Below are 14,043 nucleotides of genomic sequence, written 5' to 3' on the forward strand. Positions count from 1 at the left end.
AGATCAAGGATCCTTTTCGCAAAGCGCGTAGAAACGCATCGCGCCGCGTTGGCCTATACACGAGAGAAAAGTCTCTTCTTAAGATGAAGGCAACATTGCTACGCGACAGGGTATTCTGTTTACAGCGTGATCAAAGTTACGTCGTAGGCGGTGTATATATTCGTGGATCAATGAAGCTTCGAGCCTCGGCTCGCCTCCGCTTCGGCATCCTCCCTTTCGTCCGCCGCGCCAGGCGTCCGTCCCTTTCTTGCTCTCCTTCTCTCGCCTCTTCGCTACACACAGACGAACACACGTGCGATCCTCGGTCCAGAGCTTCTCTCCCGGACGCTCCGTCGAGCTTTTCCCGCAACGACACATCCCGTTGATGCACACCCACGCGTTAGCCGCACGCTGCTAAGCGGCTCGATACAAATTTTGTACATTCCACGGCAATAATAGGCTGCTCTACGCAAACAATTAACGTGTCCTTGATATACGTTTCAGAAAAGCGAAGTAAGAGAAAAATACCGAAGAAAAGCTTTTCTGGGTTACCTACTACTTCAGATAGTTGTAAATTTACACATTTATATCTTAAAATGGCTTCATTTGCGTATTTCTGTAAGTTTTAGCTTCCATCTTATATTGTTTATAATGCAATCTTTGTAATTATCTCGTACTACTCGTTCGCTGAATCTAGACACGGTATTTGCAGCAGTGATTGCTTTCTACGATCACCTGGTGCGGAGCTTTGCAGAATTTAGTAGTAGGTACAGTGTACCAGACGTTTCGATGTCAAGAAAGCGTGTTTCCAGACGCGGTCGTCTCTCTCTCTCTCTCTCTCTCTCTCTCTCTCTCTCTCTCTCTCTCTCTGCTCTCTGCTCTCTCTCTCTCTCTTTCTCTTTCTCTCTCTCTCTCTCTCTGTGTTTTGTCTGGCACGGAACTGACGTGGACGATACGTTAGCGTGATAATAATTTTCGCTCTCCTTCAGCGTCTCGACATCCGACGAGGAGAATTCGGGAGAGAAGGCACTAAGGCCCCAGTCGCAAGCACTGACTGATAGACTTCGCTGACTTTGCGGGAAATTTACCGCGCAAGCAAAGGGAGCGATGGTACTACTCACTTGGCTAGGGACAGTTTTATAGCGGTAGTGGTGCGGACTAGTTTAGACTTCTTCCAAGTGTAACGACGGAAATGAAAAATGCCGTTGAGCAACAGCGTTGCTTTAACTTTGCCGTTACGTTACGAGACGAATGCACTCGAAGGGAATAAAAATGCTCGATGCCAGATGCGAATATTATTCCTCGTGACTTCGCCTTTTGTGCGTGTTTCCTCGTAAAGAATGTCTCGGTATTTACTAAACGACGCTTATTTATTAGGATTCCTTCTCTATGAAAAAGCGCCACACCGAGGTACGCTAAGAACACAATCTCCGAACGCTGTTCGAGTTTCTGGCATACCGAATGATATTTAAAAAATTCTTTAACGCATTTAATTAATTTCAATCTTTTGCATTTAAAAATTAATTTATGACGCGTTTTTTAATATAGACATTTTTGTGATTCTTTATCTCTTCAATTCTCCATAATTGAAATAAAGTATGTATATATATAAGGATCGACGGTACATTGTCTAATTGAAATTCTTAACTGCACCGTTGCGTCGATCGTGCCGTGTCGTTTTCTCACAGGTGTTAATATCAATCGCATGATGCAACAGCGAAACTTGTAAGTAAATGCTTATGCAATGGCACTAACATTCCCATATCGAGTTGAGAGTCGTTGCACCGCGCGGGAATGCAGCTGCGTGTTACTGCTACGTGCGACTAAATGCACATCTCGCGAACATGTTGCAAGGTAGATATACATATGGACACAATAATATTTGTCTTTATGGAAACTGCTTCGCGTATCGCGACACGTTGATCCGTCTCGTAGGCGATAAAGACGAGTACATGTATGATCGTAACGCGACTGTGTAACGGAAGTCGTTAAATCTTTGTACACACATGTCACTGAACCAGTTCTTATAGAAATTCTTTTATAGAAAGAATTTTATTTTTACATGGTTTATTTTGCCCATTACAAGTGGTGGATTTAAAATGAAAGATCAGAAAGTCTGCAATTAATACTTTTACTTTAAGATAAATGTACCAATACCGAGACATCTTTAGCATTTTAGTTTTTAAACAAGTATAACGCGAATTAAAATCAAAGATAAAAATATAATACAAGAAAAATATTTTTATCTTTGATTCTTTGATTTTAATTCGCGTATAACTTATTTAAGGACTAAAATGATAAAAATGTCCAAACATAGATACGTGTCCAGGCATTGGTACATTTACCTTAAGTGAGTTTCAAAAAGTTAAATTTTAAATAACAGAAGCATAAACCGCTTATTTTAAGACTGATACAAACTTATGTTAGTCACCAACATGTTATAAATTTCGCCGATTAATTTCCACAAAGTACCTCCAGAACAGAAACTATCTTTGCATAAGCGAATAAGAGACAATAACTGTAAACTAAGTATTGAGATCAGCACGTTTGTGTCTTGAATCTCATATATGTCGGTGCACACAATCACAGAAAGTAGACTGTCACTAGCATGAAAATCTTTGTGAGGCCTGAACTATCTTCCGTTTAGGATGAGGGACATGTCGAAAAGCTTGGGACTGAGAGAGTTAATCGAGCTGTCGTCCACACGTGACCCATAGTTAGGTGGGTTTCCGGGAGTAGATATATATTACTATATGCAGAAGGGCTGGGGTGATGATGCCCACGCGTGAATACTCGGGTGGGCGAATTCACACGCCGGTATTCAAGAGAGCTGCCATTCATAGCGCGGATTCTGCCAGTGTCTGGAAAACTTAACCGGTCGAGACGATGAGAATGACGTCGGGGCTGTAAAAACCGCCCCTGACGCCGTTCTATAAAAGTAATCCTATTTACTTGGTATATAAGTTTATTGAAAGTTGCTCCCTTCGAGGTTGAACCGCGACAAACAAAAGGATAAGTGAGGATTATAAAGAATCTCAGCGCGCGACAATAAGATTATAAAATTTCTGGAGTATGATACCAATCCTTCAATTTTTCGCTGAGAGACTTCTTAATGATATTGAACATTTTCGCGTTAACATCTCAATTTAATCACGGATTATTTTCAATTATATAAAAACATTAATCGCAATTAATTAAATTAATTAAATAAGAAAAATATTTCTCGATTGAATAATTGATATAAGAGAGAAATTAATTAAAAGTATATTAAATAATTTTCGGGAGCATCTTGAAAAATTTATTTTCAATGATAATGCCGAACTTGGTTTCATTCACCTCATCGATCGTCTTCGGACACTCGCGTTTCCCCAGTGAACACTGTAACAATTGTCGTTCATTCTTTATTACGACCGGTATTTTTATATTGTCGCCAGCATGTCGTCAGCAGTGACGTAGGAAGGAAAATATCGCAGCCCCGCGCACGTGTCGAGCATACACACGCGTGGATAGGCACATGGTCTGTTCTTACAAAGACCGCCGTCCATGGCGATACTTCCTGTAAAGCTCAGGTACTTCGTTGACGATGACAGTGACGTCGACACGTCGGCGAAAAGGATATCCGGCTACCCATTCATGTCGGTGCGTATTTCGACACGTATTTCGACCGAATGGGTTTTACCGGCTATTATATGTCAGAGTCTGCGGGCTATACTTCAATCTCTCTTTGTGCCAATTCTTCCCCCCAAACTCAATCTCATTAATCTAAATCGACCAAATAAAGTCGTCGCGGTTCTTTTGGAAACCCTTTGTGCGATACTATTAAAACTCATCCTCCGTCAAATAATGGTACTTTCAGCTTTTCTCAGATCTGCCGAAAAGTCACGAATGTCACGTACTTGCTGCTTTTGTGCGGAATTTCTCATTTCTTGCACATTTTGAAATAAAAATAATCTCACTCGAAGGAAGTTTCATTGGCGTACTATATACCTTTGTAGGGTTTTTCAACATGTTCATGTTACGCATTCGGAATTCTTCTTTGCAGCGATTTAAACTGTGCACTTCTAGATACTTTCTTGAACTCGACATCTGGGGTAATACTTTTTAAATAGTTAAGTCAACAATAGTGACAAACTTCTCTACAAAGTAACATTGTTGTCTTTTGCTTCTTCATTCTTTTCCGTTTTTCTTTCTTTAACGTTTTATGTTTGAGAAAGATATCATGCCAACTACTAAGCAATCGAAATAATTCTATTTTATTCTGTGTTTTTCGTTAAATTTATCTCTTTTTTCTCATTTATATGTCACGCTTATTCCATTTATTTTATATCCGATTGATCTAAATTTAGATCAGATTAAAACCATACGTATACATATACATGAATTATGAATTTGTTTACCCATATATAAAAGGATGAAGTATCCACTTAATTTATACACGAAAAATATATTGAATATATTGAAAAAAATATTTGAATATATATTTGAAATGAAATAACAATTATTTTTATGGCCTTTAATTTACAACTTCTCGTTGAGAATTTCCTCGTTAATCCGCTTTCGACAATGAAATGATGGTATACCGAGATTGATTCTATTCGTGGCATTTGCGAGGCGCATTTCCTGTGCCTTTTTGCCAGGTTAATGTTGATTTTCAGGAATTAGCAGGTTACGAGAGATAATCCTATTTATAGAATTCGCGCATCTCACGCCCTCCGGTTGCTCTCAACACATGCTTGTTTCTCATTATTAGCAATTTGAACAGTTTAATTCGTGTGATAAAACAGCTTAATGCTCATTGAATAAACTATTGTGAATTATAACAAAGCTTTATCGGGAGTAATGAGAAAATACGTAGGAAAGTTGCGGAGCTATTGTTCGAAATGCACGATTTATGCTCGTTGTACACCCGAGATATGCAAGACTTAAAGTTATGCAAATGACGAACGATGTAGTTCTTATGTGAATGTTACATTAGACAGTTAAAACAACGTAGAAGAAAAGGAAAGAATGCTGAAATGCTAAACTTGTATGTAGATCCAAAGTATAGCAAGTGAGGTATGGTACGTGCAGCATTTTGTAAGCAACCCACATTTATCTATATCTAAATATAATAGCTGATGTCTTTTCTAAACCTATATAAACTCTTTGATTTGATTAAATTCTTTTCTTCTTAAATGAATTGTTCATATCAGGATTTATATGAGAGTATCTTAACCACTTATTTTCTGTCCACGTGTAATTTGCGTGTAATAATTAGAAGATATTCTCCACGGTTCTAGTGTTGCTTCTTCCTCCTTAGAGGAGACTCATTAACACGAGTTCTACGGTGCACAGGAGAGTTGCAACGCACGTGCCTACTTAGTTTTCCCTAAGTTCCCTTTCGGTTTTACGTATGCCTCATTAATTACTGCCATCGTCTTCCAACACTCGTCTAAATAGCCGTTGCACGATTCGGCGAAGTTGCTTATTGCTGCTCCGTTTCGCCATCGCTCATTCAAGAAGTTCAAGACAAGTCTCGAACCGTATTACTTCCGTGCGAGAGGTCGTTAAAAGGGATTCACGTTTATCGCCATCCTTTGGCGATGCTATCGATTTTTTCAATTCATTAATATCCCTGAACGGCGCGCTGCCTTTCGAAGCGAAAATTGGCGATAACGCATTGCTGGCTATTTTTTTCATATTCTACGAGATGACGTTTTATGTGTGTGTACGAATTTCCGCTTGTTACCGTCAAAGCGGCTAATTGAACGGAGTTTTTGATTTATTTTTTTGTTCTTCGAGCGAGCGTTCGATAAATCGTTCATTAGGCCCGGCCATTGGGAATGCGACGATAAATTACTTTTTTACCGCATAATTAATTGCAGTCCTAATAATTCGGCCTGTTTACACAGCGTACGTAGTCAAATGTGTGACATACGTTCTACGTTGGGCGTTACAAAGGTGATTAATCAACGCCTCGCGATATTCCCGTAGTGTATAAAGTAGAAATTAACGTTGGATCGATATATGCGTAATACATTTGACTAATCTGATTAACGATTGCATTAATTTCATTCTTGTGATCCGGAAATGCCCCATGAGAGAAACGCCCGCTTGAAAACAATTAACCCGTACTAGTAAAGTAAGTAGGCGTAAGTAATTACACGTGTCTGAATAATTCACAGCCACTATCGTCCCATTGAAATAGATGCATTATAGAGATGACTTAAATTTCTATGTCGAAAAGATATTCGATTTTTCTAACTCTTTGAATTTGGTCGGCCATTGGCATCTTCTTGCCAATTCTTATTTATATTTTAGAAAGAAGTAAAATATAGATTTATTTTAAATATATTAAAGTGAAGAAATCTTAAATAGAAATCAGACTTTACGGTATGAGTTTATACCAACGAGTTCATATTTATTAAAAATGTAGTGCGCCGCTTGAGAAACTCAACGCAGTCATTTGTAAAGAGACGCATTTAAAATGCGAGAATGATAATTACCGTTTCGATGTTAAATTAATCATTGTACGCCGTGAGATTTTAACTCTGTGCAAACGGAATACACCGTATTGTATTATGCATATAATGTTCCTTTGTCAACCCGAACGACCCCGAGTTTCAGGGAGAACCGAGTTGTACGAAGTACGTGATTATCGGCCAACGGAATTTGTAACATGATGAAGCGATGAATTCTGCGAGGAAGTTCAGACCCTCTAAGATACCCCGGTACCCCGCTCGGACTCGGAATATTAATGTTTCTAAAGGGGTGACGAAGGGCGGGGAGAGGGGGGATGGGAGAGTCGGAATGTGATCGCGAAATATTTGAACCAGGCGATAGACCGTGTACCGCGCGGCGGTAAACGTTTCACGGCGCACGGTATATTTGTCGCGACCTCACGATACCTCGGTCCTCGTCTTCAATGGGCGCACGTGCGCCGAATTCAGCCGCGGGGCCGACGACCATTATTCTCCCCGTGGACGCGGTCCTGTTGCATCTCGTATTCTGCGGCGTCGGCACACACCGCGCCCAAGCCCAAACTTGATCCCGCAGCAGCACGTGCTCGAGTAGGTACAATCTGGGCCCCTGGAATGGTCGGGGACGGAATGCGCACTCACGACGTGTTTGTCGATGGATTAAAGTAGTTTGCTCGCGTCGTCGTTCAGCCGCGGATAGACCGGAACCGAACGGGAAAGTGGGACCAAAGCGCGGCCCCGGACGGCTTCGGAGCTCGCACCGAGTTCTCTATCGACGCTCGTGCAAGTTGGGAACTCGTGAACTTTATAATCGTCGATATGCATTTATTCGTCCCCGGTGCATTAGGACTGCCGAAATATGATCGATCACGAACAAGTTACATTAGCATCTGTGGGGATTTAAGAGAAACATTATAGGCTGATTTATGATATTTATTGAATTTCTTTCAACCAGTAAAACATATTTTACGCGATGAGTGACATTTCTTATATTTTTTGTATTTAATTACGTCTCAATTTTTTAGCACAGTAAGCCTTTATATCTCAACAAGAATATAAGAACTTATTAAAAACTTTATATCTGAAAAGAAAACGATGTAACTTTTATATTTTGAAAATAGATTTATATTAATTCAATGGAATTTAATATCAGTTATTGATCGACTACCGCAGTGACTCTACAATATGTTTGCTGAAACCGATGAGAAAAAAATACGTGTAGCTTTTATCAGTATTAAAAAGTGCGTAAATAATTGCTTTTTCATGCAAATGGCTGACTGTTTGAAAACGGAAGCAGTGAATAGAAAAATGTTTCCGGAATTGTTTATTCTGCCCATTGTAACAGAAATATAAATTAAATTGCTTCTTATTATGCTTTTTTTTGCGAAAGAAAAAAAGCTGTTGTCGACGAAGCGAAGATCTTTTCTTTCGTATCTGTTCGTAAATACGCTTTGACAAGGGTCGCGATTATTTGCGGCTCACACCCTCCGGAATAACGTACGAGGCTTGACTGACACTCGATTTTTCTCGTTCTTTATCGCAGAAAGCCTTTGCGGGCGCCACGAGAAACGCTTATTGAATCACCTGCTGGCAAATTACAACACCTTGGAGCGACCGGTCGCGAATGAGAGCGAACCACTGGAAGTGAAGTTTGGCATCACTCTACAGCAAATCATCGACGTGGTAAGTTACCGAACCTTTCCCTTTCGTCACATATTTTAGCATATTACGCATAAAACACGCACCTCGCAGTCGAGAGCATATTTACTTATAACATTATTATCGTAATCGTTTTATCAATTATTTAAATACACAACGATTAAGGTCAGAATTCACATTTGACAATGATTAATTGAATATGCAATAGCTAACACTGATAGCAACTAAGAACATATAAAGTTGGCTATCTTAAGTATAGCGATAAGATTAGCGTGAATTCGCGGATATATTTCAAATCTTAAGGGTGAATATCCATTATGAGGTGGCTATTCTGCAGCCTCCGTGTGAACCCTCGAGATAAGAAGCGCCAAGATTAGCCGCTCAAGTTTTTGCACGTCAAAATATCGGGCTTATCTAAATGAGAGCATGGTTAAGCGGGGACGAATGAGGCCGGCCGGATTGCATTACGCTCTCCATCTTCGCACTCTCTCTTATACCGCGCGGTTATTTACTTCCATCAGTATATGCATACAATGTATATCATCTAAATACGGTTCCTAAGAAAAGATCTGAAAACGTGTCCGATAGTGAAACGCGCTGGCAAGACAAAAAGAATTCAGCATGCAATCGTTAATTCTGTATTTAAGGAAATTCTCGTTCTGTAAAGTGTTTTGAAAGAAGTTTACTGAATTTTTCCATGTTATTTTGCAATTACAATTTTACGTGAGAAATATAAATTATTACGCGAACGTTTTCATTACAGATTTATTGTATAGACGAGAAATATATTCCACAATTTAAGTCAAAACATTTCAATTTGAATGAGGAACACGCCGAGGCGGATGTCAATTCTTGGTATGAAAAGTAGAATACATATATTTTCTGCGTGCACGGCAAAATGTTACTAAATCCTATCTATATAACTTTCCGTTCGTAGCAATCGTATATATTAAATTTTCATTGATAGCAGCTTCGTGTGTGTACCTTTTCCGTATCTTGGTATTTTCTGATGCATACATATTATATCGGCAAAGCTTGAAATTGCAGGTGTATCGAATGATCCCTGTAGACTAGTTGGAGAATAGTCGATAGCGTTCTAGCCCGTGAGCATTATCGTGATCCGTAAAAATAAAATCCCCGATTGGTCAATATTTGATGGATGTAACGAATGTACGGCATTCAAACGTTCATTAAGAATTTACAGTGCGGGGTTTTTTTCCCCGGATCCCCGATTACAATTATAAATTGACCGGGAGGAAGTACGTCGAGATACTTGCAATCCACTTCGGTTCCGCCAACCTGGCGGAAGTAATATATAGCCGGGATTAAAGAAACCGATTGAAGGTGTTTCCTCTCAAAACATCCTTATGGCCAGAGTTAACGGCCGAGGGAATATATCCGTCACGCCGAGCCTCTTTACGTCACAAGCTTCCGGTACTTACTTACTTTACTTTTCGCTCGCAACGAAGATTCTACAACTGTTTTACGTATTTCTCAGATACTGTGTCATCTTCTTGAATAAACAAAGTTTATTTAGATATTTATCTCGCTATTTTACTTCTCTCAAATCTTAATATAAGAGTATCAACGGAACTTTGATACAGCTTAATTATAGAAAGTAAACACTGTTTGCAAGAAAACATGCGCCGCGCGCGTATATATGTCGCCGGCATTTCTTTTATTTATTCACAAAAGACGTGATTATCCAGATAATATGAGTCTTTATCTCTTTCTCAGTTTCGTGTCATTACTATTATTATTATTCTCATTGTGTTATAGTTATCGTTATATTCCGTCATAGCTTTTCCTTTAGAAGTTCATACAATCTGATACATTTTCTGTAAAAACAAAAGGCCGCTATGTGTTCTGGACATTAAGAGCGCAGACATTTCCGGAGCGAACTCTCTTTCATCCCTCTAGTAGCAAAACATATTCCATTACAACCCACCTACTCGCCACCCTTACGTCCGCGTCGTCGTTTCGCTAAGTCGCATCGCTCAAGCTGACTGGGGTTTTTGCCGTTTCCCTTTTCAAAGTATCGTTGCCTTTGGAAACGACGGGTATCTCTGTAGTTTTCTTATCCGGCGCGAATTGCAACAAGAAATCCAACCTTAATGAATTAATTCATAAATCTTACGGTGCAAAAATTTCTCCATTATTTCCGAATAAAATCCTTGAACTGCTATCTTTGTACGGTTAATACAATATAGCGATACAATTTGTCGTTTGATATTTTACAATTGAAACACACATGGTATTAATATTATTTAAATAACTGTTTTTTTTTTTACAAATTCCACCGTTTAAATTATTTTCAGAATTATTATACAATATAGTATAGTACATAATTATTTTTAATTAAAAATTGATTCGGTTATATTTAATCTGTCAGACCTTTATTAAAACAGTACTTCATGTAATCTAAATACGAGAGCATCACAGTCGAAGAAGTACTTCGTTAATACATTTAACCTTAAATTTAAACTTTTATTTGATGTCGAAATTGGAAGGCGAGAGCTTTCGTAAAAGCGGCGTTTCTTTAATTGGTCACATAGAAAAGTTCATAATGGCAGGAACCTGATTCCGTATGTTGGGTAAAGCAGAGAACACGGTGGTGAAACAAGATCAACAAAACTTTCGACATTCGTGAAGTCGTAACGTGAAACCAATCACATTTTTAGGTAGCTGAAAAGTCTCGCGAAACAACACTATATCATTTACGAAGAATATTAACTCTCTTAAAGAATCTTAACTGTCTCATTATTCGATCTATAAATGCACATGTGTTCTGTTTATGATACGTACTTATGTATGTCATATATCGCGCGCGATTTTTATTATTTTTTCCAACACTACGCACCGATATAATGTTGCAAGCAATGATCACGTTTTTCTTAATTCCATTTTCAAGTTCTTCAGCGTGCTATAAACTTTTTATGTTTTGTGGTAGGTCGTAAACATTTGATCGCGCTTAGTCGCCACTTTTTCTACTTCTCGTGGCCGATGTAACGTTGAGTCGTGCTACTGTTTGATTCACCGTTTGTTTGATTGCTGCAATCGAACGCGGAACGAAACACATATGTCTCACAGCTGAAAAAGATATTTTCACTGTTTTTCCGCCTACTGCTGTCAACAAAATGTGATATATTATTTTCCATAAAGTTCGTAAATTATATGCCTTATAAATGAAAATAATGAAAAATGGTATAAAGGCATAATCCAAACTTATTGTTTTCGTGCTTTCTTCTTCAAAACGCAATAAAATACAAAACAGAAATTATAGCGCCTGTAAATTATTTATTAACGACGAGATTCAAATAGAACAAATAGAACTTGTGCGGTCCGCATTATGCGGACCGCATTATGCGGACCGCATTATGCGGTCAAAATACACGGATCGTGAACTTTTTGCGTCACGCGACATGTTTCGTCGATTAATCATAGCGCATATTGCAGAAACTCCTGTTTCGAAACGGTCGCACCTTTCCGCTTGACGAATGTTTATGCACTTTGTCAGCGCCTGATGACGTTAATTATCATAATTCATCGCTCGTCCTTAATTAAGACTTCTCGCGTCTCTGTGGATAAATTGTGTGGCGATACGTGATTTTATCCGGGCTTCCTTCGTGGACCGTTCCTATCGAATGAAATCAATGGAAATTCAATTCGTAATACATTTCATTCACTGCAGAATGAAAGAAATGCAGTATTCATTGTTACCGCCATTGTCGGTCGCGAAATGAAATTCTTGCCTTTCATCGATCAGAAATCGCGCGTATTTTGTATATCTTCGCAAAGTCTGTCGAATGATTTCGACGTCATGCGGAATCGGTATGCCAATTTCGCATCATTTCAGACGGGAGAGCGAGCCATAACATTTGCACTTTTTTCGTTTTGAGCTGAGCTCAGCAAGTTTGATAGATTGTTGTATCGTGTCAACAGTTTGTAACGCATATAACGTTACCCAACTGAGTGGCACACTGTCTACGGAAAAAAACTGAAGAATTTATAAACACCCTAGAAAAATTATTCTGGTCTGAAAATTTCACTTTCATTTTGCTCGTAAAAAAGAAAATCAATTTTTATCTATTTATAGCGTCTATTTGAAAACTAGAAATATCGCAATAACTTCGTTGACATCAACTCGCGATATCTCATGATTCACGATGCAACAGAAATTAATTCGTAGCATCACTCGTAATTTCGTTCGCCTTTACCCAAGCCGACACTACGAGTGATGAACATTGCACTATGCCGTAAGTTTTTAGTCTTTGTCGCAAGGTGCAATTACGTCGCGCCAATGAGCCAGTCGTGACAAAACGTGTCCGTGTTACTCATACATAAAGAACGTCGGCGTAGCGGAAGCGGAAGTGCGCCGCGAAAAGACGTGACTACGAGAGAAATGTCTGGGTCGTACGACCGGTATCTTTGTCACGCAAAATCCTCACTATTACATTTCATACTGCACAACGGGAAAATAAGAAAAAAATTCGACAAAAACTTGTAATTATTTTCTTTTGACTTTACTTATTGAGCTTTTATTAAAAGTTTTTATCTTACATATACATCCTTTAGCTTCTTTCATAAATCAGAACAATATAAATAAATTAAAAGCTATTTTAAGTTACAAATATTACACTTTTTAGATTGAAATTTTATATTTAATGCAAAATATAATTTTGACGGTATAAAATAAAATGTTTTTTTCAAACCATGTATTTTTCAAGTACAATTTAATGATGGAAACTTGATTAAATATTATTTTAAATCATTTAAGAGGAAAATTGCAATTTAAAAATAAACTTTTTTGCATAATTTTTGGTTTCCAACTATTTAAATTAATTTTTTTTAAATTAAATTTTGCAATGTGACGTTTATAATTACTCGATATTGTACAGTGTGAACGACAAAATATTTATATAAATTACTATAACTGAAAATATTGTAGTGGATTTTGATTAAATTTACATACAATGCAAAGAACACGTTTATTATAATCCTACGACTTATAAGCGTATCCCTTTTTTTCATTCGACGTCACACGTTTTTGCGAGAGAAGATTATCAAACAGAAAATATTTAGTGCTCACTCGTGCTTCTTGATCTTCCCAAAAACTACTCGCCGATTTATTCTCGTGAAGCAGCGTGAAATGCATTCGGCAAGTAACGAATTCAATTAATACTGCCTATGATATAATATGAAGTTTGTTTATCGGCAACGATGCCGAAAACACGATTTCGTTTGGTAAATCACTTTGAAACTCTCGATAACATGGCATGAAAGGACGATTCTGTTCGGTCGACTCGGTCGAAACCGTCGTTTGCAGAGAGAAAATTTGCAGCCAGCAATTCACGGTTATTGGTTATCTTTTTGCAAGCAGAGTTTCTTACGATTGAATCGCATTTTCCTATCGTATACTATTCTTTTTGTTACAATTCTTCAGATTTAGTGACACAAATTTTATACGCAATCTGGTCAAATAAAGCAATTGCAGGGCTCCTCGCGGCAAAAAAACCATTACGCGTATATAATAAATGAGGTATATTATACAATTACAATTCCAATTTTAATTTCTCTTTGCCTAATGATTAATAATTTTCGATTTAATTACGACTATTTCTAATTATGTTACATATCTAACATAAAATTACAATAGTCATATGTCGATTTGATTTATTATTCTAAAATTTTGCATTAAATACAATATGGACATTGGTCAAACTTTCTTTGTGTTTTAAAAGTTTTTTTACAGGCACAATATGCGTTATCGAGCGCACTAGTGCCACTAGTGAAGTTAAATCGCACGTCCAACTCATTTTGTGAATAAATATTTGCCATATGCGTGTGCTGTTTGCTCGTATCGAGTGAAACGTATATGACTGAGTTTGCGCGTCAACGTGAATGAGATAGGTATATGAAGGAGCTATATTCGAAGATATATATGTCG

At 38.0% G+C, this 14,043-nt stretch overlaps 1 protein-coding gene and 1 long non-coding RNA gene across 4 annotated transcripts in view; one reads left to right on the top strand and one right to left on the bottom strand.

The window, feature by feature from the left end:
• The window catches only part of Nachralpha6 (nicotinic acetylcholine receptor alpha6), a 222,444-nt gene that overhangs the window by 51,621 nt on the left and 156,780 nt on the right, over positions 1 to 14,043 (top strand). For all 3 annotated transcript variants that reach the window (XM_071784423.1, XM_071784414.1, XM_071784402.1), the window contains exon 3: positions 7,981 to 8,120. In XM_071784423.1, the coding sequence (XP_071640524.1) occupies positions 7,981 to 8,120 (140 nt within the window). The remainder of the gene's footprint in view (positions 1 to 7,980; positions 8,121 to 14,043) is intronic.
• Positions 1 to 14,043, bottom strand: part of LOC139816753 (uncharacterized) — a 278,339-nt gene that overhangs the window by 42,585 nt on the left and 221,711 nt on the right. The gene's annotated exons all lie outside the window — the stretch shown is intronic.

Source organism: Temnothorax longispinosus, chromosome 1 (assembly GCF_030848805.1).
Source record: "Temnothorax longispinosus isolate EJ_2023e chromosome 1, Tlon_JGU_v1, whole genome shotgun sequence".
NCBI lineage: Eukaryota > Metazoa > Arthropoda > Insecta > Hymenoptera > Formicidae > Temnothorax > Temnothorax longispinosus.